The sequence below is a fragment of the Haliotis rubra genome, unplaced genomic scaffold (genome assembly GCF_003918875.1).
Source record: "Haliotis rubra isolate DU_JTF1 unplaced genomic scaffold, ASM391887v1 Scf549, whole genome shotgun sequence".
Taxonomy (NCBI): Eukaryota; Metazoa; Mollusca; class Gastropoda; order Lepetellida; family Haliotidae; genus Haliotis; species Haliotis rubra.
The window spans coordinates 124,150-148,521 of NW_025767245.1; the positions used below are offsets into that span (position 1 = coordinate 124,150).

The following is a 24,372-nucleotide window of genomic DNA, read 5'->3' on the forward strand; positions in this document are numbered from 1 at the left end:
TATTTTAAATAACTAACTTCCTTCCTTTTTCTCCGTAATAAATTACTTTCTCACGTATAAATATATAAATAATATATGTTTGAAGTAAATTTACAACCACGATGTATAAATATTGCTACCTGATCATCGACTGCCAAGATGGTTTTTGTTTTAAATGACAAACATTGGCAATAGGAAACAACCTGGTTTAACCAGAAACAACATGATGACAGTCCCTTTACAAGGGTGATAACAAGGATGGAAACATCTATATGAAATCGTCTGATGAATGATTGATCAATGATCTGATTATTTTTAAAAATAAATAAATTCATCAATATATGTTTGTCCTGAAATGTGGTTGTTTTGATAGAGGGAATGAAAGAACATCTTTTCATATATACAATATTGGGATATTTATAACATCGAGTCATGGCGGTATATTCATGATATAAGTAAATAGAAAATGCTCACATGCGTTAAATATACAGGATGAGTTGGCAAAAATGCCAACATGATGATTCAGATTCGTGGACGGCAGTGGGAACTTTTGAAGATCACAACATCTTAAATATCTCGTCTTAACACAGACTTATAACACACAATATGCAAATTCATATACATACAAAATGGATTGGAATGATATCAAATAAATTAAGTTCATAAAATACATAAATAAATTAAAACGATAAATGCATAAAAATAACTTAGTAACGACAGGGAATAAATTAAGGGCTTGGGCAGAGTTACAGATTGTTTTCCTCCATATAAGCATCCACTCCTTCGGATACAGCGACAAAGATTCGTTGTGCGTCCCTGATGATGAGGTAATTCCTCATGTCGATGTGAGCGATTTCATGGAGATTTCTGTACTCGCTCAGCATGATGTCACGTGACACGACTGTCGTTACTTCCTGTTTCAATCCTTTCAAGATGATGTGCATCTTACACAACATTTCCACGTATTTGTTTTCGAGTTGTTCAATTTTGTCCGTATAGTCGTACGTATCCAAACCAGCTTGTTCCAGGAAAACTCCAATCTTGGACAGACGTTCTACTTCTTTCAAGAGCATCTCTTCAACCTGAAATCAATCAAATCAATATTTGTTTTTGTTATTTATTATGTATGCGGAGAAATAAGGGAATAAAGGTATACTTCTCATAGCGAAAACACGTTAGCTTAGATCTCGATAGCTCAAGACTCCGCGGGCAACCCGAACAATGGGCTTCAATCACAATGTACTCATGGGAATCGATCCTGGGCTTCAGGCGTGACGACGACCGATTTACCACTCGGTCCATCGCCCCTCCAGGAGACAGAACTAGGCCGTAAGATGATTGTTTCTATCATTGCTAAAGAGGATGTATCTTTACAGCTTACGAGTAAAAGGGTATACGTCTATAATACGTTTAAATACGTACCTTTATTCCTGCAGTAAAGGAAGCGCCTGTGTCGGGGAATCCTTCCAAGGGGGCATGTGAATCAAGTTCTGCGGCTACAGAAGAACCAATCCGGGGCTTCTACAAAAGACAAAAACAAAATACCCTTAGTATTACTCAAAACTATTGTATGAATGACTAATGATGAATAAATAAAACAGAAATGAAATATTAGATGTCGGCCAGAAGAATTGTATGTCCGAATTTGAAATTAAGCGACATAGTTTAAGTTTAAAATATTGTGAAATTATAATCAAAAGAATAAGGCATTTAACGTCGCTGCCAACATACTCCAGCTATAGAACGGAAGATCAGTTTGATCGAAAGGAACCCGATGCCATTCGGAGTTTAAACATTTAAACTTTAAATTCATTATGCTGACTTTTGAAATTTTGACTTAGCACGAAATGAGTTACCTAACATGGTGAATTTAAATGTACAATGTATGTAAATCGAACAGTTATCGGGTATAAAAGTAAGTTATTGAAGTCAAAATATTATATCTGTAATGCTTACTATTGTATAGGTCATTTCGTCGCTGAGGCTGCTTGCCGTTTGAGCCATCAGTTTGAGTGACGTCAGTTCCGTATTGATAGGTTTAGGCGGAGGGGTTGGAAGGTTCAATGATACTCCTGAGACGGGGGTACTACCGCCGCACGGATTAACCCAGCGGCCGTTCCCTTGAGGTAGTGGTGCAGCATAAGATGTCGATATAAGTTGTGAGGAAAACAGCACAGCTGAAAATCAAATGACACAGTCAGAAATATCATCTCGTAAAGTCCGGTATACTCCTCTCAAACAATTTGTCGTTAAAAGGGAGATAACTCCTTCGACCTTCTTGGCACAAAGTTGTCAAGTTGACCTAGCCGAGTGGCTGTTTACATTTGTGATTAATAAATATATTAAATTTAACAGCCCGTTTTTAATTTGCTTGACTTGTCTTTAAAAAGTTATCAGTATACTTTTTCTTAAATGCCAATAAAAGTAAGATTATTAGAAAACATTCATAAATCCTATGAAAAAAACCATGAATACCAAAAAGAAACCAGTACAGATTAAAAAGATAAATATAAAAATAAAGTAGATATACGTATACTATACATTGATAGAATATTAGAAATAACATTTGTTTAAATGTAACTATCAACCAACCTGTTGTCAGTGAAAGAGAAAATAACAACTGATCCATGTTGACAGATAAGATCGTTCGAAGTGAAATAGTTTCAGTTATAAAGTCTGCAAAGCAGAATGTTGGTACTATGTTCAGAAGAGAGCAGAAGTTATGAAATAAATCTCATCTAACGGAGTATTTATATGTTCAAAGCGGAACGAACGAAAGATATATTTGGAAATTGTGTAAACCTGAAACTTTCCAAATCTTATTTGGGTTTTTCTTGATATTATTAGGGATCACCTTTGACCCTCTCCAGCACCAATCGGTGAATATCAGCAAGCGAAGGCGTGGCCATTGTGTCGTTGTAAAACCAAGTTTATGAACAGGACATAGGCTAACGCGTGACTCCGTTCTCGGTTATCTCCCTTGGAAATAGAAATCCGTGCGCTGGAAGCGTGTGAGTGACATCAGTCAAGTCGCCTTGTTTCATTTCATGGGCCCGCAAATACGGACTTTCCATGACCTCAGACAGGTGTGCCGTGGGCGAGCGTATGTCCAATAGGATATGGAAATCGGATATTTTGAAACTTATATCAGAGCGCTTTCTCAATTATAGAATTATACGTCTTTGGGATTGTCGCTGATCTGTATAGGTAAATTCGTCAATTTCAGACCTACTTTCGTCATTGTATCTGAAATACTTCAAGGATGTACATGGCTCATATGACGTGTTTCGAAGAGTCACTTTGGGAATGAAAACGATGAAAATGCATTTTTGATAAATGAATGACTTGGTTGCCTGTGGAATTACCGTCCATGAGTGAGGGAGTACATGACTGTGCATCTTATTAATTGGGCAACGGGTCATAGTGATGGAAGGAAGGAAGAAACATTCAATACATTATAGACGTTAGCTAAATTGTTAAGCATGAATATTTTGCCTGTTTTTGACAAATGGCATAGCGTTCGTCACCAGTAAACATTACCTTACGTGTTTAAAGTTTCATCAACTTGTGTTTTAATGTATTTGTCTTTTTAATGATAACCCAACTACTATATATATATATATATATATATATATATACTTCGGCAGATCGTGTTCAAGCTGGTATAACAACTGCAGATTGTGACAAGATTTCACAAAAATACTCTGTAAAAGCAAAAGAAGATTAAAAAATCGATTTCAGAACACCTTTTGCGTTTTTTCATCTCTGATATCATTTTGTGCCTTTAATAAACCGGGCAAAAACATATTATACACATGATCGTAACGTCCGTAATGGTGACGTGACCATAGACACAGCTGAAAAAATGCCTTCGGTCTTAGTGGGTGAGTATGGTTTAGCAATATTCCAGCAATATCACAGCGGGGGACACCAGAAATGGGCTTCACACATTGTACCCATGTGGGAAATCGAATCTGGGTCTTCGGCGGAACGAGGGAACGCTTTAACCACTAGGCTACCCCACCGTCCCGTCTTCAGTCTTAACGTTAGTACTCTAAGTAACTTATAAACAAAGAATGTCAGCGGAAACAATACATCGTTCCACACTGACTGTACATTTGTTGAATATGAAACCTGTGATATACTCCGTGATGTGTATACTATTATGAGTTCATAATTTACTGTTAGCTATTCGATTGGGTAGCCGAGTGGGTAAAGCGTTTGTTCGGCACGTCTGGGTTCGAAACCTGACATATATTCATTGGGAGAAGCCCATGCCTGGTTTAAAACATCTGGAACATTGAGACAATCTACGTAGCACCTCACTCACTCAGTCATTCACTCACTCACTCACTTCGTAAGAGGCGTCTAACGGGATCGGGTGGTCAAGCCCGCTGATTTTGCTGATACATGTCATCGTATCACAATTGCGTAGATCGATGTTCATGCTGTTGATCACTGGACTGTTTGGTCCTGACTCGATTATTTACAGACCGCCGCCATACAGCTGGAATATTGCTGAGTGGGGCGTAAAACTCAACTCACTCACTCACTCACTTGATCATAACGAGAAGTAAAACACTACAGATTACGACTTCATACAAGAGCATTTAACGATACAGAAACCGTTCACACTCGCAGAGGTACACAGTTAAGAAGAGCACGCCCTTAACAACCTTTTCATATGTACATAATATGATATTGTGGAACCGTTTATCTGGACATATTCGTTTAACACCATTTATGAAAATCTTGGCAGCTGAATGCGAGGAGATGGAAGTTAAAGAGTTAACTTGTTTACAGAGGACAATGGTTTGGTTCTCACACGAGATATAATGTGAAGACATGTCGGAGTAACCCGCTATCTTATTGCTTGGATATTGCTGAAAAGAGGGCAAGGTTACTCATTAACTCTAAACTGGACTCGAGCCATTTCATAATACCCCGGCTCGATTATTTACAGACCGCCACCATATACATGTTCCTTGAATATTGCGTTAAACATCCAACCAACCAACTAATACAACCAGTCCCACTTGACACTGAGACAATGGCTCGACAACGTTGAATCGAAAGAGCGTTACTTTGCTTCATACAACAAGAGGAAATGATAGTACGATGACTCATATGTGAATGATAGCAAGGACAACTCTAATCCCTCATAAGTGATGCATCCACTTAATGAATCTGACTTCGTATGTCTGGATATATGATTGTAGAACTAGTGGGATGTGCGCCTGAACGTGTTATTGTTGTCTATCGGAAACGAGTGCGTGTGTGTGTGTGCCGCGCGCCAACTGCCTCACCTACTAAAACCTTCCCATTTTCGAATATTTTTCATATTATAACTTTCTCAAAACGCAAAATGAAATTGTTGCACATCACCAAAACGGGGTGCGCGAACACTATGGGCATTAGGATGGCCAATGACGCCTGTACGATGATGCTGCCTGGCACGTATGAAAATGCGACGTATCTGAACAACAGTGAGTGAGTGAGTAATACTATGGTTTTTAGCAATATTCCAGCAATATCACGTCGGGGGCCACAAGAAATGGGCTTCACACATTGTACCCATGTGGGGAATCGAACTCGGGGTTTCAGAGTGACGAAGACCATTAGGCTATCCCCACCTCCCCAATATGAAACAGAACACTGTCTATAAAAAGTAGTTTTGTTGTCATAATCATAAACATTTTGATTCCGTATACATTAAGAATGTAAATTTGATGCTCACAGAAGAAACAACATGTGAATCAGAACAATTTAATACAGTTATATCTTGGTGTGCTAAATGACTTTGGGGGGTAAGCCCGCGTTTGCCATTTATTTAAACACACGGGATCTGATTCGGTGCCCACAAATCAAGGAATTGTCTGATTTGGGGATTCAAACTCACGATCTACGGATCCTGGTACGACTTTACCTTATCTGTCGTCACAGACAGATTGCTAAAATACTGAAGTAGCACAACTTGATAATTTTATTTTCCCACCAAAAAAATGGTGTAATTAGAAACTGTTTCAAAATACACGTGATCTACATGTGCTTAAAAGCTGAATGATATACCCGCTCAATTTCAATAAAATTATTTATAAAATACCTAATATGTGAAATTTTGTTGCAATAATAAAGACGAATTTATAAAATTATGGTGTGGTATACGACAGGGCTATTATCCTGGTCCTGTGTTATTACATCTGAATATGCAACAATTCCTACTAAGATTGAATAACTTTCCACATGCCTATTTAGTGACTTGGAAACAAAGATGTAATCATTGCTCTCACAGGTAAACTCACATTGCTTACTCTCACAGGTAAACTCATTGAGCAATTTCTGAGAAGAAAGCGAAACCAACAACCTGGCCTTTTCTGACACGGAAGAGAGGAGGCGGTGTGGTGTGTTTGCACGAGATCAGCAGTGAGCCATTTGTAAACAGATATCTACCTTTTCCCCAGGAATCGGAACACAATATTCCAAGCTCACAGATCTGAAGGTGTTCCTACAAAAGAACGCGTGATACTTGGTGTAACTAAGAACACGAAAACGATTATGGCTAATTGAGTCATCTGTTGAACATAACAGACACATTTTGAACAACAAAAAACAAAAACACTTAAAAGCAATATAACCATGATTGAAATGAATAATTCCAAGAGGTTTAGCTATGTTAAAATTAACCTATTAATAATAAATCAAAATAAATTATAGATGATATTGGATAAAACTCCAATTTTTACTGTTTCTTAATAGAAAATATTCGTGTAAATGTCTTCGGTAAACTTGCAAGGGCAGGGGCATACAAACTGTTCTACGATCTGCATTATTCGTAAATTGTTGGGTACTCCTAATTTGGCAGGTTTGAAACGTGAGTGAGCGAGCATGGTTTTACGCCGCTTTTAGCAATATTCCAGCGATATCACGGCGGCGGACAACAGAAATCGGCTTTACATATTGTGTAGCCATGTAGGAAATCGAACCCGGGCCTTCGGAGTGACGAGCGAACGCTTTAATTGAAACATGCGAGATCATTTTGACGAGATGACACTTTTGTCCTTGTTTTACGCTGCTTTTAAGCAATATCCCACCAGGGTAAGAGGTGAACTGGGGTTTAACTCCACGTTTAAGATGTATGTGTATGTCTGTGCGTGCGCGTGCGCGTGCGCGTGCGAGTGCAAGTACATTTTGGACATGGCCATTTTGCAGTGTTAGATGCCATGCCACAGTTCATGCCACAAACTATCCCACTCATTCACCCCGTTCTGACCAATCCCAGTTCGATTCCAAATGTCGTACGGCAGAAACGGTAACACCAGTATCATCTTTTAAACGTCACGGGGCCGGGGATCGAACCATGTGCTCTCGGGGCAGTCACTCTATCCACTAGGTCACGGAGGCGGTCTGTAGGGAAAGAGATTGTCTAAATTGGGAACATCTCGCAGAAATTCTGTAATTCTGACTTAGGAACGCCTTAAACCGGGATTCCTCACATGGGTACAATGTGTGAAGCCCACTTCTGGCCAAATGCCAGGACTGCCTCTTTGCAAGAGCTTAGCTCCCCTTTAAGACACCTGAATCAGGCATGCGTAATGAATAATGGCTCAATAATATGGTACGCAGACTGCAAAGAAATCTCGAAGACATCTCAACATTCGTTACTCCAGTAGTTGGAGAGAAGAGGTGTGTTAGTAGACCATTGTGTCGATCAGGATATTACTGTGACGAGGTAACATCGACTTAAACGATATATGTAAGAAGACTCGGGGACGTGTAGCACATAGTCTCTTGAGACACATGCTGAATATATCATAGAAGAACAGGGATGTTCCACAATAGATTTTCCAACGAAATTATTTAATTTATTCATTCAAACAACAAAATATATGCAAACAAAGAATATAGTATTTTTAACGTTAGGGCCTACTGTGTGTTTTCGGTGTTGTGTAAATGTACATGAACGTGGGATGGTGGGCATTGGGTTTAAAACTGTTTCTAACGGTACTCCAGATATATCATTGCAGTTTAATGTGTTTATGTGGTGAGGACTTGGGGGGTAGGGGCTGATCCTACAGTGATTCGGGTCTCAGATGGTACCACTTCGGTGAAACCCACATGCGTGATTATGGAGCTAACAACCTAAGATATATTCGAACCCAGAATTATAGGTTTCTGGTGAGTCCAAGGAATACTCTCAACATCGACTCGTGGTACAGTCGGCAACTTGCCAAACCGTGCCCCGGGGTATTAAGAAATGGTTTGAGTCCAGTTTAGAGATAATGAGTAACCTTGCCCCCATTTGAGCAATATCCAAGCAGTAAGATAGCGGGCTACTCCAACATGTCTTCACATTATATCCCGTGTGAGAACCAAACCCTTGACCCCTGTTAACAAGTTAACACAGGTCCTCACATTCAGCTGCCAAGATTTTCATAAATGGTGTTAAACGAATATGTCCAGATAAACGGTTCAACAATATCATATTATGCACATATAAAAAAGTTGTTAAGGGCGTGCTCTTCTTAACTGTGTACCTCTGCGAGTGTGAACGTTTTCTGTATCGTTAAATGCTCTTGTATGAAGTCGTAATCTGTAGTTTTTAACTTATCTTTATGATCAAGTGAGTGAGTGAGTTGAGTTTTACGCCAACTCATCAATATTCCAGCTATATGGCGGCGGTCTGTAAATAATCGAGTCAGGGGCAGACAGTGATCAACAGCATGAACATCGATCTACGCAATTGGGATACGATGACATGTGTCAACCAAGTCTGCGAGTCTGACCACCCGATCCCGTTAGTCGCCTCTAACAACAAGCATGGGTTACTGAAGATCAATTATAGGACGGATCTTCACGGGGACTTTATTGTCAAGGTTACCAGTGGACACAATATCTGTGAGTGAATATGTTTCTATGTCAAGCAGTGTAGCAGCGGAATGGGTGTCATCAGAGATCTATTATATGGTCTCTGATGTCATACATACCCCCCGTGTATCAAAATCGAACCCAGTATTCAGTGCGTCGAGCGAACGCTGTACGACTACTCTATTCCAACAACCGGAAGAATTTCAGGAATTTTCAATCAATAGTTTACAACCCACTACATATAGAGGACACATAAAAACATTATCTGTTGACAAATTTGACGTAGGTGATATCGTGTCGGTATCAACTAACATCCTGTTTAATAACTTGCGTCAGAAATATTGGTTTCTCGCAGTAACTTCGTGATTTCCTGTGACACCTAGCCAAAGCCTTTGCGTCATGAAGTATCTTGTTATTATCGACTAACTATAGACGCTTCATATACAGAAGTCAAATACATAATATATCTCTTATTGAGTTCAGTTAAGTTTTACGCAGCAATCAGCACTATTCCAGCTATATGCCGGTATGTCTCTTATTACTTCAATCATTCATAAGCCTCTCGCCAAAAACAGAAAAGTGTAAATAGAGAATCTCACCCAGGTGTCTACCGATATCAATTATATCAACACGAGTTGAACAAATTAGAAGTATCCATGCCATCCAAGTACGAGTGTTTTTATCTAATTGATGTCAGAAGAAACGAGGGTGAGATTTTATTTATCATAAAAAAATCACTCTTCATTAGTTTTCAATGAAAAATGCACATCTCTGAAAACGGTACTCCCATTAGACTTTCAGGGCAACGATTTCATGACATTGTGACGTCATCAAGTTTATGACGTCATAGTATTTTAATAGTATGTCAGGGCATTGTACAAAATCTACAATCAAACCACACAAGCAATGTCTCCAGTTCTGGATGATAAAATACTATGACCGTATCCGTTGTTTTCACGTTAATGTAATAATTGTAATGGTAGATCAATTACAAAATACAAGGGGACAGTAAATGTAACAATTGTTGACTAAAGGATATAAACCGTAAAATGTTACTTTGGCAACCCGTACACAATGTTTGTGAACAACGGGGTAGGTCTATGGATATACAACTTCCTTATTATAATGTTGCGACGTTTCGGTGTAGCTGCTAACACTGTTATCAAGAAAGTGATGAATCATTGTATGTTCATCAAACTTTCCCATCACACCAACTTCTAAATGCCACTCAAAAAAGTCACAATGTTTGTGAATTAAAACTAAAAGAAATCACTCATAAAAAAATTATCAAAATGTTAACGTTGCTCTTTGGAAAATTATCTCAAAGCACCATGTGTGTACTTTCTTTTGAACGTCAGTTTATATTTAACCTTGACACAGTGTATGCATTAAATGTTGATAGGTTTTACCTGCCTTACTTGGTGTAAGGGAAATTCCCCGCCTTCAACCAATATGAATAAATGACCCCCTCTTGGTATTAAGGTGGGCCAGGATAAACACATGGTCAAGGAGTTTTGGAAACTGGGCTCCACATGCATCCCATCACCTATTACCCATTATGTCATAGGTTTTCACGCAAGTGTGTTTTCGGATGGGAGGGGCGTTAGTTCGGAACCTCCCGCTTCCGGGTGATAAATGTTGGGGAACATTTATTTGTATGCAAAGGTCTTTAGCCACTTTCGATTCGTAATCCGGGTTCTTCCTCGTCCGGACAGTTCCACAAAGAACAGGGTACCATTTAATGAGTGAGTGAGTGAAGTTGAGGACAAAACAACAGTCCTCTAACCCCAACCCCTGATAACATCTACAGTGAGTGAGTTTACTTTTACGCCGCTTTTAGCAATATTCCAGCAATATCACGACGGGGATCGCCAGAAATGGGCTTCACACAAGGACCACACTTACACAGGGACACAGGGACTACACTTAAACAGGGGCACAAGGAGCAAACTAGCACAGGGGCACAAGGAGCACACTAGCACATGGGCACAAGGGGCACAAGGAGCACACAAGCACAGGGGAGAAGCAAGGAGCACTCTAGCACGGAGCACAGTAGCACAGGGACACAAGGAGAAAACTAGCACAGGGGCACAAGGAGCACACTAGCACAGGGGCACAAGGAGCACACTTGCACAGGGAACAAGGAGCAAACTAGCACAGGGGCACAAGGAGCAAACTAGCACAGGGGCACAAGGAGCACACTAGCACAGGGGCACAAGGAGCACAGTTACACAGGGCACAAGGAGCACACTAGCACAGGTCACAAGCAGCACACTTACACAGAGGGCACAAGGAGCACACAAGCACAGGGCACAAGCAAGGAGTACTCTAGCACGGGGCAGAGTAGCACAGTAGCACGGGGACACAAGGAACACACTAGCACAGGGGCACAAGGAGCACACTAGAACAGGGGCACAAGGAGCACACTAGCACAGAGGCGCAAGGAGCACACTACCACAGGGGCACAAGGAGCACACTAGCACAGGGCACAAGCAAGGAGCACACTAGCACAGGGGCACAAGGAGCACACTTGCACACGACACAAGGAGCACACTAGCACAGGGGCACAAGGAGCACAGTTACACAGGGCACAAGGAGCACACTTACACAGAGGGCACAAGGAGCACACAAGCACAGGGCACAAGCAAGGAGTACTCTAGCACGGGGCAGAGTAGCACAGTAGCACAGGGACACAAGGAACACACTAGCACAGGGGCACAAGGAGCACACTAGAACAGGGGCACAAGGGAGCACACAAGCACAGAGGCGCAAGGAGCACACTACCACAGGGGCACAAGGAGCACACTAGCACAGGGCACAAGCAAGGAGCACACTAGCACAGGGCACAGTAGCACAAGGTACACACTAGCACAGGGGCACAAGAACACTAGCACAGGGGCACAAGGAGCACACTACCACAGTGGCACAATGAACACACTACCACAGGGGCACAAGGAACACACTTGCACAGGGGCACAAGGAGCACAGACGGCACAAGGGTCACACTAGCTCAGGGGCACAAGGAACACAGGGGCACAAGGAGCACACTGCGACAGTGGCACAAGAACACTACCACAGGGGCACAAGAACACTACCACAGGGGCACAAGGAGCACACTACCACAGTGGCACAATGAACACACTAACACAGGGGCACAAGGAACACACTTGCACAGGGGCACAAGGAGCACAGAGGGCACAAGGGTCACACTAGCTCAGGGGCACAAGGAACACAGGGGCACAAGGAGCACACTGCGACAGGGGCACAAGAATACTACCACAGGGGCACAAGAACACTACTACAGGGGCACAAGAACACTACCACAGGGGCACAAGGAACACACTTGCACAGGGGCACAGTAGCACAGGGGCACAAGGAGCACACTGCCACAGGAGCACAAGAACACTACCACAGGGGCACAAGGAGCACACTACCACAGTGGCACAATGAACACACTACCACAGGGGAACAAGGAAAACACTTGCACAGGGGCACAAGGAGCACAGAGGGCACAAGGGTCACACTAGCTCAGGGGCACAAGGAGCACAGGGGCACACAGGACACAGGAGTGCAGAGAGCACAAGAAGCACAGTAGCGCAGGGAGCACACTAACACAGGAGCACACTAGCACAGAGGGCACAAGGAGCACAATAGCACGGGGACTCAAGGAGCACACTAGCACAGAGGGCACAAGGAGCAAAGGGGCACAGATTAAGACACATGCACCTTATCAAACTGATTATAATCTGCCCTCCGAGTTTAGTAGCATGTTTCTGACCACTCAAACGTAAAGCATGTAAGAGAGGACATAAACCCTTCCTTCCACTGAAAAAATTTCAGGGTTTACTTTTGCGTGTCATATTTCAAATGCCGACTTTCTCTAAAAACCGAGCCAAAATAATGGGACTGGTTGCCATGGTGTTAATATTGGCATCTTATCATTGGATGGTATATAATCCGTGTTTTGTGTGGTCCGTTAGACTAGTAGATTAGTCAAAATCGTTCATGAAAATCAGGGGCAGGTAATTCGGGGTATGGAATAACAAGGGGAATGGATCTAGGGATTATTGTGAATATACTTCAGGTAGAGCCCCGGAGATATAGTGGGTGGCAGATAACAGACGGAACCAAGTTATGTTGTAGCTTTTGACATCCTTATTGCGAATGACGTCATACGTTCAGCGTCGCTACGTCAAAAGGTTCAAAATACATTTGATCAAAGACTACTCCTTTTTTATTCCAATCATTACTGACAATATAAATCACGTCATTTCAACTGTTAAAGCTTTTCGAACAAGCCTATGCAGGATACACATGTATGAAGTATCAGTTGACACACCACTTTTTAACATATCCTGATCGATATCCGTTTCATTTTTGCATCCTGATTATCACCGAGGCGACATCCTTGCTATTGATGTTTACGGCTTATGTAAATTCCTATCTATTCAAAGTGATTTTGGGGCGGTGGGGTAGCCTAGTGGTTAAAGCGTTGGCTCGTCACGCCGAAGACCCGGGTTCGAATCCCCACATGGGTACAATGTGTGAAGCCCATTTCTTGTGTCCCCTGCCGTGATGTTGCTGGAATATTGCTAAAAGCGGCGTAAAACCAAACTCACACTCAAAGGGATTTTAGTGTATTAGGGCCAACATGCAATGCTATTAATATTGCAACATGCTTGTATAGGCTTGCGCTTGTTCAGTTTACGTAAAACTTCGGTGTTAAATTTTAAGTTTTCCCAGTTCCACTTTCACTTCAATTCACCTATTTATATAGACAATAGTTTAATGGAATTATTGATACTAAAAGAACGTTGTTTTGTAATAGTAGAAGATTATTGGTTCTAATCGCAGAAGAAAGTAATAATTTAATAGTAGAATAAGTACTTGTTAATAGTAGAAGCGACTTTGTATATTAGTGAAAACATGTTTTGAATAGTTAAGAGTTATTTTTATTGTAGGAGAACGATAATTTTTATAATAGATTATAGCCATTTTTGTCATTCTGTCACGTGTTTTAATATGATTAATATAATTCATGAATATATACAATACCATGTCATTGAATGCCACCAGAAAATTATACGTACTTGCGAACAATATACACAGATCTACTTAAGAAATATTTCATTACTATGACGTAGACATTTCACAACACAGCTTTATCATTTCACAACACAGCTTTATCATTTCACAACACAGCTTTATCATTTCACAACACAGCTTTATCATTTCACAACACAGCTTTATCATTTCACAACACAGCTTTATCAACATAAAGTCTTCCACAAACATAAATGTTATAAATAATTCATTCCTATCTTTATATAATGTTGGGAAAATAAGAGATTCTGATGTTTTTCTGTAAAATGCATGGAACTTCTTATCATATCTATGAATGTATTTTGGGCCAGTGGCCTATTACTGAATAAAATGTCTGTCTGTCTGTGAAGAACTTTACCAGATTTTGGTTTCTTACAGAAATAGTCGTTGCCAAGTGGTCAAGGTGAAGAACTCCATGTCAGTTTGGGTTTTCGTGATCAGGTTCGAATCCAGTCAGCTTCAGATACCTATACGAAGAATTTTCATTACTTTTACAACAGGAATACATGGCATAACGTAACATTGCTTTGATCAACAAATTTATATAGTTACCAAAATATATACAGTGTGCCCTATACATTCCGACTCGTGAAGATCCGGGTTAGAATCGATCTTCAGTAACCCATGCTTGTCGTAAGAGGCGACTGACAGGATCGGGTGGTGAGATTCGCTGACTTGGTTGCCACATGTCATCGATTCCCAGTTGCTCATGCTGTTGATTACTGGATTGTCTGGTCCAGGCTCGATTATTTACAGACCGCCGCCATATAGCTGGAATATTGTTGGGTGCGGTGTAAAACTAAACTTACTCACTCACTAAACGTTCTATGGTTCAGTAGGTGTTGGAACTTACCTATCACTCTGCATTAAAATGTAGGATTTAGCTTAAAAAGAAATTTTAATAAATCGTAACTCAAATCTCAGCAAAATGACAGACAGCTAGGAACTACCATCTATACTGACCAGCAAAAGAAACGCAATTCAAGAAACAAAAAGAATTGTGTTAAAGCGTCAACTCATGCTGAAAAAGTACAAGTTTCATGAATTCCGAGTTGCGTTTTATTGCTGGTCAGTATATGTTCATCACCAATTATATTGCTAAACCTCGCCATAAACACTAAACTAGCTATATGACGTCGATCTGTAAATAATGGAGTCGGGACCAGACAATCCAGTGACTGACATCATCCTGCAGATCATATCTAACCCGGATATACACGGGGGTTCAGTGAATGCATGTAAATTGCTGTACTGAATGACTTTGAAGATGATAAAAGAAATTAGTCAAGCATGTCTTCACTCCCACGTTTACAAAGCGACTCTCCACTCAACGGTTTCTTTGTTAAGTTCCCTCTCTTGTGTGTGAATAACAAGTTCTTAATTGTAATACATTAAATGTAATTAAATGCCCTTATATATGTTTAATGAAACATATTCTTAGAAAGACGTGATCGTTGAGAGCTTTTTATTAAAACATACACGCAGGGTTTAGTTGTATTAAAATGTGTAGGATAGGATTAAAATTTCGACATTAAAAACGTGACAAACACGTGACTTGCTGCAAAACATAACGTATGTCAAGATTTCTACACTGGCCGGTTCGTATGACTACAAACCGACTAGGGTTCGTCTGTCAGGTGACTTGGAGCGGCTGTATTTATCAGTGTGCGCAACGTACCTACGTAACCTGACAGAAGGTATTTAGAGCACTATTGGCAATGGTCACTGCTAAATATAACCACTCGCATCACCCGAATGAAAAAACTTGACATTTCCTTGAGAGTGCACTTTTGTCTTTACTACAGTCCGTTTGAGTCAGAAACGGACCGATGACTAGTTCACACAGTTCACTATTTGTTACGAGGGAGGAGTGCAGAGAAAGGGACAGCCAGGTGTTAGAGAAGCACATGCACAAGTGCCCACCAAGTTATTGATTCATTAGCCTGTGCTGTGCCGTCTCCATCCTTTCTCGCACACCTGGCTGTCCCTTTCTCTGCACTCCTCCCTCGTAACAAATAGTGAACTGTGTCAAAAGTTTAATGATAGTTTCTTCAAGAACTTTTTTGGTGGAGTCCGGAAAATTTTCAAATATAGGAAAGCTGTTGGGTATTAGTAAATGATAAACATGTGTACTATTTATATTTATGTGGCAATTTTGTACAATGATAAAATTTGCAAGTCATCGGTCCGTTTCTGACTCAAACGGACTGTAGTAAGTTATTAATATTTCTCATCAAGCCATGGATTGCCACTGCTGAATAAAACCTCTCGTGGTCACTAGACTGGTCTTTAGTAAATGTACATTTCTTTAATATTTACTTTGTAATATTGTTTTTGTGTAACTGTGAGTAATATATGTTTTGTTTTTACTTTATAACTATTAGAACAAAAGCAGCTAACATGTTTAATTAATCACCGCGATAATGTGGATTCTTATTTCAAGTGATGTGGGGTGGTGGTGGTAGCCTGGTGGTAAAAGCTTCGCTCGTCACATTCCCCACATGGGTACAATGTGTGAAGCCCATTCTGGTGTCCCCGCCGTGATATTGCTGGAATATTGCTAAAAGCGGCGTAAAACTCTACTCACCCACTTATATTGCGATCACGGTTACGTAGCTTGAAGATTGCAAACAAATAACACCACGGTGAAGGTCCTAACCATTAAACGTTATTTCGGGAGCAAAGGCAAAGGCTGGGTATGTTGACACAGAAAACACTGTCGGTCACGTCGTTCTCGTATGCCAATAAAGGTGAAGGCCAAAACAACAGTCCTCTAACACAAACCCCTGTGAGTGAGTGAGCATGGTTTTACGCCGCTTTTAGCAATATTCCAGCAACATCACGGCGGGGGACACCATAAATTGGGCTTCACACATTGTACCCATGTGGGGAATGTGACGAGCGAACGCTTTAACCACCAGGCTACCACCATGTAGGGAATCGAACCCGGGCCTTCAGCGTGACAAGCGGACGCTGTAACCACTAGGCTGTTATATACCCCAACGCCCATTATATTTACAGCCATAGCTTAGTGAAATGCATAACGCTTGTTAACGTCAATACAGTAAACTTATAAAACATTCTCAGTTGTTCGAGATACCTATTAAAACCAAACTGCTATTACCTTTTAGGATATTAATAGTTTACAGCCTATTGAAAGCGGTCGGTGGCTGAGTATTCAAGCCAAATTTTTTGATTTATATTAACTATGAGCGACAGTCATGTTGTTAAGTATAATCTCTAATCTGCAGAATTACGTCCCTTAGTTCTGTCTGGATCCGCGTGACAAACAGATATAGCAGAGAGGGAAGTGGCAATCATTGCCAAAGTGCAGCCAAACGCTCCTTGTGACAAAGAGTTTAGATCTATATACACACTCTAATATAAAGTTAGAGAATATGATAGCACAGCCACTGTAATTGTAGTAAACAATCAATAAACAATTGTAGATATCGCACGATGTGCGTCCGGACGCCATTTAAATGTTTATCATAAGCTAATTGTTATTTTTCGAGTTTTGCTTTTCGATGATAAATACACGTTTTTTATGATGAACGTTACCACTGGAAACATACTCAAAACCCAGAAAGACTGTGGTCAAATAGTATTTCTTTTTTGAATTTATCATTTGAAAAGTGACTACGGAATTAACCCCGTCATTCAGATTTGTACACACGGCAAAACGGCTGGCAATAGTGAATGAGTGTGTTTAGTTTTACGCCGCTTTTAGCAAGACCCCAGATCTAACGTGGCGGGAGACACCAGTAGTGGGCTTCACACTTTGCACTTATGTCGGAAATCGAACCCGTGCCTTCGGCGTGACGAGCGAACACTTTAACAGCAAGACTACCCCACCGACCCCAGCTACTTATAATCCGGAAAGACGAGAGACGTTTGGAACCTATGAAATATGGTTATAAATTGTATCAGTAGTTGTCAATTTGATATGGGAAAAGCCAAGAACAGATCTTAGACGTCTTGAAACCATCGGAATGATGCAGATAAACCTAGAAAAATATAATCAGTTCGAGATAAATATGAATACGATCTTGCCTTTGAATATGTGTGGCGCGGTGGGCGAGCTGGCTAAGGCAACAGGCTAGTGATCCAGCGAGGTTGAGGTGTCGGGATCGAGGCCACCTGTGACCGGGTGTACAAAACCTTGGAGTCAACGTTGAGTGAAGACTCTTTCAGTGTTGTCTCAACCCCTAGTGTACAGTACACAACCCCGTGCACTGAAAAGAACTCTCGAATCCGTTGGTACATGACCAGATGGTGGCCACATGAATACGTGCAAACACTTAGTTGCGGGTACAGCAACGTGCAGTAAACTTGGAGAAAGTACTGTAACTATGTGTCCCAGTCCACCCAGCTGTGAATGGGTACCTCGTTATGATGAGAAAGCCACAATAACTCGGTGCGCCTAGTGGCTGCAAGAGTTGTATACTCCCCAAAGAGTTGAGATTGATAATACGATGTGCCGTTGAGATTGACACCCAATGATTGAGGGGAAAAATACCAGCGCCTTGAGCATGCACTAGTTGCCTGGATATGTGCGCTATATAAATATCATATAATAAAATATAATAATATTTACAAAATAAAGTTTACGGTTCAAAACTAGATTTGACCAAAGTAGTGTCTTCAAAATGTTACAAGGGGCAATAATCGGTCGCCGAAACAGAGCAAGCTTAAGGTCCAAAACACAACCACGAACACTATCAAATACATGACTAGTAAATAATTATATCTAACATATATCATTTTCTGATATCTTATAACACGTGTGCACGTTGTATTGCTCCACATTGGCCAGTGTCATAAATTATAAGTAATACCGACAACGTAACGAAGATTACATAACATACTGTTACCATACATCTGTTCACCCAGCAGAAATGGGTACCCGGTGGGATGTGACTATTAACCTTCTAGAGCCTCGCAGGCAGCTGGGCTTATCCGGGTTCATGATAATCAGATTGTAGCGCTTTGAGAGTGCCCCTCTGTGGTGCGGAATTCAGCGCCTTGCAAATGCCCTTATTATTATCTTATATACATAGGTTTTTGCTCATGTGACTTTTAACTGAGGTTGTAATAATTTCATAGAAGGACTTGTTTATTTTCAGGACAGCCGATTCGTTTCTCTCAGTTTCAGATCTACGACAACTGCCTGCAAGGATTCTGGGAGCCACAGTGTGGGATTGTGTTCGTTTCGAGATGACATGATGGCGGCTTTGCAGTCATAATCACTGGACCATGACATTGTTTGGATAGCTGTAGGCTTTTTGTCTGTTTCACGATCCTTGTGCAACAATACCTCCCCTTTCTGCACTGTCACAGCCCTAAATACACCCCGTCTAGATTTGTCCTCGAGTCATGAATCTCGGAGCTCCGGGAGCCTCATTTCAATTAAATGGAGTTATTATCAATTACATAAATCTCAGAATTAGATATTTTCAGAGACTTAGCGTCAATGTTATCACATCCCACTTTAGCTTCTTACAATCATATGTAGTTTTCTGTTTGTCAAAATGATATATACTCATGCCAATAATGGTTGTCACCCCTTCAAGTTTATTAACTGGAGGGGTGTGGGGTGGGTGGGGTGGGGTGGGGTGATAACAACGTTATTCTGAGACTGAATGATAACCTAGTGGTTAGGGCGTTTGCTCTTCAAGATTTGGGTTCGATTGTCCACATGGGTACAATGAGTGAGTGTAGGTTTACGCCGCACTCAGCAATATTCCAGCTATATGGCGGCGGTCTGTAAATGATCGAGTCTGGACCAGACAATCCAGTCATCAACAGCATGAGCATCCATCTGCGCAATTGGGCACTTGGGTACAACGTGGGAACGCATTTCTGGTGTGCCCCACCGTGATATTGCTGGAATATTGGTAAAAACAGCGAAAGACACGCTCAAGTTGGTGTACTAGGCTGGTATTGATGTTTCAAACATCAGCAGCATCAGCAATAATATTGGGTGTGGTGTGGCTCCTTGGCCCAGACAACACAGAGGTGTTCAAGGCAGCTGTTCGAGATAACTTGTTGTTACTATCTTGGTAAGATTGAGAACGACGTACATGTTTCATATAACTACATTCTATATCATCTTTGTCTCTTAAAAGGTGTTTGATTAGAGTTACAATATTTACTACTTTGGTAAAGAATGAACAAATATTCAAACCTTTTAATGGTAGATTAGTGTGGAGTTTTTCCAAATTTAACAAACCAGTTACCAGAAAGATGACGGTTCTCGTGTTTGAATTATACCATATTTCCGTATTGTTCTCGTTTTCAGGCGAATTGTTGACTAGCCTTTGCATGCGTGGGTGAAAGGTGCAGGATACGGTTACTTTTTCGTGAATATAAGCGACAAATCCCTTTCCACATCCATAAGAAATCTCTGCTAAAAACAGTCGATTGTACAATTGAACTATATCATGAGCACATATTTGTTTCAGCAGTACTGCAGCTGCAGTTTGTAAACAAATCGAGTCTGGATTAGACAATCCAGTGATTGTCACCATGCGATACGATGACAGAGCATGTGTTTATGAATCACTCTGAAATAGTAATGACACCAGGTGTTTGCCCCACTGATATCAGCCCTGATATCAGCACGATATAGTTGGAACTGTAGAGTAATTTTAGTCTTAGTCTTTGTTATAAGAATGGATATTATTTCTTAGCTTTATTCATGAAATATGGAGTAGGTCTGTACGACAGATTAGAAGTTCGTGACATCCATCCCTCATGACGCGCAATAGGGGTTTCCCGGGCAACGAACACATCCTCTTTGTCAGCAACTAACACACACAGATCGACGTTCCTGGCGCCGCCCAGACTGAACACAGCCATTCTTTAGGGAAGTACAATTTCATGCATTCCGCATTCCATGAACACTGAATCCAGGACAGTCCTTTAAGACTGTAAACCTACATACATATATTTAACATACTGGGAAGTTTATCAACTGACTCCACAATCTAATTGTGACAACTATGTCATCCGGCGAACCGTTATCGATGATTATTAATCAAATCTCGGAATCGATCGATGTGGTCGATAATGTCGATCTTCCGGTTTGATATTTATGCCATCAATTGTCTTATAAACTATCTTACGCTTTCAACAGCTAAGAATAAACAACAATCAACTTGTATTAGTTGTATATTTGGGAAATGTTTCACCCTTAGCTTCAAAATGAATATTTCCCTACATACGTCCCGTTTGGGTCATATATTTCCACGATGATGTAGTGTCTTCATACTCAACAAGCTGTTAGAACTATGCTTCTGTTACCCAGTTGTGAATGGGTACCTGATAGGATGAGATAGTATATGCAAACACTCTAGCGCTTCTCAACCGTGAATGCGTACCCGATAGGATGGGGTGGTAAGACTACTGCTTACATCCAGATACTCAGATACGTCAAAAACCAGTTGTATATGTGAATCTTCATCATGAACGGAACAAATGTTGCCGGTGTGATTGTTGCCATTAAAACTGTGCACAGATGCACTTGTAAACCTTTTTTTCAGTGACCAGAAGGTGTGAAATGCGTGTATTGTTCAGATGATTACTCTAATATGAAAACAACTGAAATTACATACAAATTTTAAAAGAATATGTAGGTAAATAACTATGATATAATGACAAGACATTCTTTTTCACGTTAACTGTCAATTACACCACACTGTATATAATACAAAAACTAATATGCACTAGGCGGTCCGTGAACGTAACGCCGAACGGTATCTATGTCACAGGGGCGTGTCACGCTTAGAAACAGCGTTAGAAAGACACATAGGTATATAGACCCTACCCTAGTACTATATAAAATGATTTTAGTACTAGGGTAGGGTCTATATACCTATATGTCTTTCTAACGCTGTTTCTAAGCGTGACATGTCCCCACAGTGTTTATGTCTGAAACGACTTTTTCAAATATGTGTGAAAAATACACATATGGCAAATATGTTTGATAATACATTTTCAAATCAAAACCATCATTAATTGGCGTCCATTGACTTCGGATAATTTGCAAAACTTTAAGCTATGTGACATGTTTACTTCGTGTAAATCAATGGCATGAACAACTCGGTTCACGCTATATGCTGCTCTGGCGCAACAGTGGTGCCAGCAAGGCTGCAGCGCAAGCGCACCATACGTAGGGTGAACCAGTCTGTGAGCATTTCAATCAGTGAGCATTTCTAGCTACATGCATCAGAATGGCGAGAGTCGATCACAACTGGGTCATACTGGAAAAATATCATCATGTGATGTAGCCAAAGGAAAGTTACTTTGAGAAGATGTTATATTAGCATATTACAAAATGAGATCTGGGGCAACATTTTGTTATTGAATGCAACTATGATGAAGGCGGAACACTTATTTTCTCCAAACTAAAACCACTACTGGTCTCACAATGACCTCGATCGGCCCTTTAGTACAATGTCATTTGGGTGCATTGCTATGGATACGGACAGATGGGTGGATGGATGGATGGATGGGCGTGTGGATGGATGGGGGGACGGGTGTGGATGGATGGGGTGTGGATGGGTGGATTGATAGGGTGTGGATGGATTGGGAATGGCTGGGTGGACGGATGGTTGGGTGGATGGATGGATGGGGTGTGGGTGGATGGATGGATGGGGTGTGGGTGGATGGATGATGGGTGTGTGGGTGGATGTATTTTTCAGGAGGACGGACTGCTGGATAACAGAGCATGCTTCATGACAAAGGACTTTAGAAACATTTTTGTATTATTAACAGAAATGACTGACGAGAAGGATTCTCGAGTATTACTGTCATGCCTCAGGTATGTGTATTTTCCATTGTCTCACTAAGTAACACCTATTGTCTTGTATTTTCGGTATGCTCTGTCTTTCTTCTCAATAGTTCCCCTCCGACAACCCTTCCCCATTCCGTGCATCAAAGCATTCCCAGGGAATGGGGTTAAACTGAGTTCGCCTCTATTTTTAGAACCTGAGCAGTTGATCTGGGGGTAACTGCTGCGCATAACAACCCCAGGTGGGTTGAACAACGAGCCTACATAAACGGTACATTTTGAAGAAGTGTCAAACTATGTATCAAAAACATCATGTTTAACATGACCACGATGATATCAAAGACTACAGCCTTTAACAAACAGTGCCAGCAACAATGTCATCGACCATGTTCTCAACCTGGACCATAGCGACGACCATGAAATTTCTACAATTGTTTCAATAAATGAATTAGTTATAAATGAATAAATGTGTTATATCAAAATCTTCGACAAAATGCATTTACCTTGCTAATTTGAACTTGCAAGATGCACATGACATTTCTCGAGTAGGTCCGACAACATTAGGCTACGGCAGTGTTCAAGCATTTCCTGACAACAACGGTATCTCGTTTCTTCAACACACCGAGCTTTTATCATAACAAATGTCTTATCATCCTCAACGGTCTCCGGGCATTACATAAGGACAATACGTTCTGACTTCTATCGGTGACCTACATTCACTAAGAACGACCTTGACCTTCCAGTCACCTCAACCAGGAAGTGCGACTAAGTCGGAGCAGACGACTCGTGAATTATTAAAAATCGTAATGATTTCATAACATTTACGTTGTCGCTGTCTACAGATATGCAATAACTGGAATTCTTACATCTTCCTAAGCCGGATTCAAGCCGAATCTTCACGATGCACAGGTCCCTAATGGCCGCGTTTGGAAGGAATTTACCTATCTATAAATAGGAATCGTTGGGCAATAATTTGGAAGAACAATATTTTCAGATTGTCGCTATTCCAGTCCACAAGTGTAACATGAGACTAGAAAAATCGTATTTCGTTATTACACGATCAGTTTATTCAATGATTTTATGCAAATTTTGTATGAGGCATTGCTACGGGTATAATAGATTTTCGCGAACACTCGTGTTCAACACTGATTTTCAGTGAAATAAATATAAAATAGCATACATGCTGTTTTCTTTCGCTCTTTATGCACTGCGTAATCTCTTTAGTAGACAATAGAGATGTATATTAACATAAAATCCGGTCCTCGAAAGAAATCTTCAATTATATTTGGTAAATCATTATCATTTTAGTGGGTAGTTAAGGGTGATTTAGCTTTATAGCTATGTGGCGTTTATAGCTTGAGTCAGTGAGGCTTGCTATACAGATCAGTCGTATCAGCTGGGTAGTGGTTGCTTAGCAACGGGATCTCGATGGTCGATAATGTGAGCATGTAACTGCGATGAGTGAGTGAGTGAGTGAGTGAGTGAGTGAGTTTAGTCTTGCGCTGATTTTAGCAATATTCCAGCAGTATCACGGCGGGGAACACCAGAAATGGGCTTCACACATTGTACCCATGTGGGGAATCGAACCCGGGTCCTCAGCGTGACAAGCGAACGCCTTAACCACCAGGCTA

At 40.9% G+C, this 24,372-nt stretch overlaps 1 protein-coding gene across 3 annotated transcripts; it reads right to left on the reverse strand.

The window, feature by feature from the left end:
- Positions 1–301: 301 nt before the first annotated feature.
- Positions 302–23,449, reverse strand: LOC124253665. 3 transcript variants are annotated; one of them, XM_046687478.1, is made up of 5 exons: positions 23,245–23,449; positions 6,430–6,484; positions 1,936–2,156; positions 1,402–1,500; positions 302–1,061 (listed from the first exon to the last, which is right to left on the reverse strand). In XM_046687478.1, the coding sequence occupies exons 1-5, from the start codon at positions 23,272–23,274 to the stop codon at positions 726–728; spliced, it is 741 nt and encodes a 246-aa protein (XP_046543434.1). In that variant the 5' UTR covers positions 23,275–23,449; the 3' UTR covers positions 302–725. The 3 variants fall into 3 exon arrangements, with proteins under 3 accessions (XP_046543434.1, XP_046543433.1, XP_046543435.1); XM_046687477.1 differs by having other exon boundaries at positions 6,349–6,484; XM_046687479.1 differs by lacking the exons at positions 6,430–6,484; positions 23,245–23,449 and adding an exon at positions 2,572–3,589.
- Between the last annotated feature and the right edge of the window lie 923 nt (positions 23,450–24,372).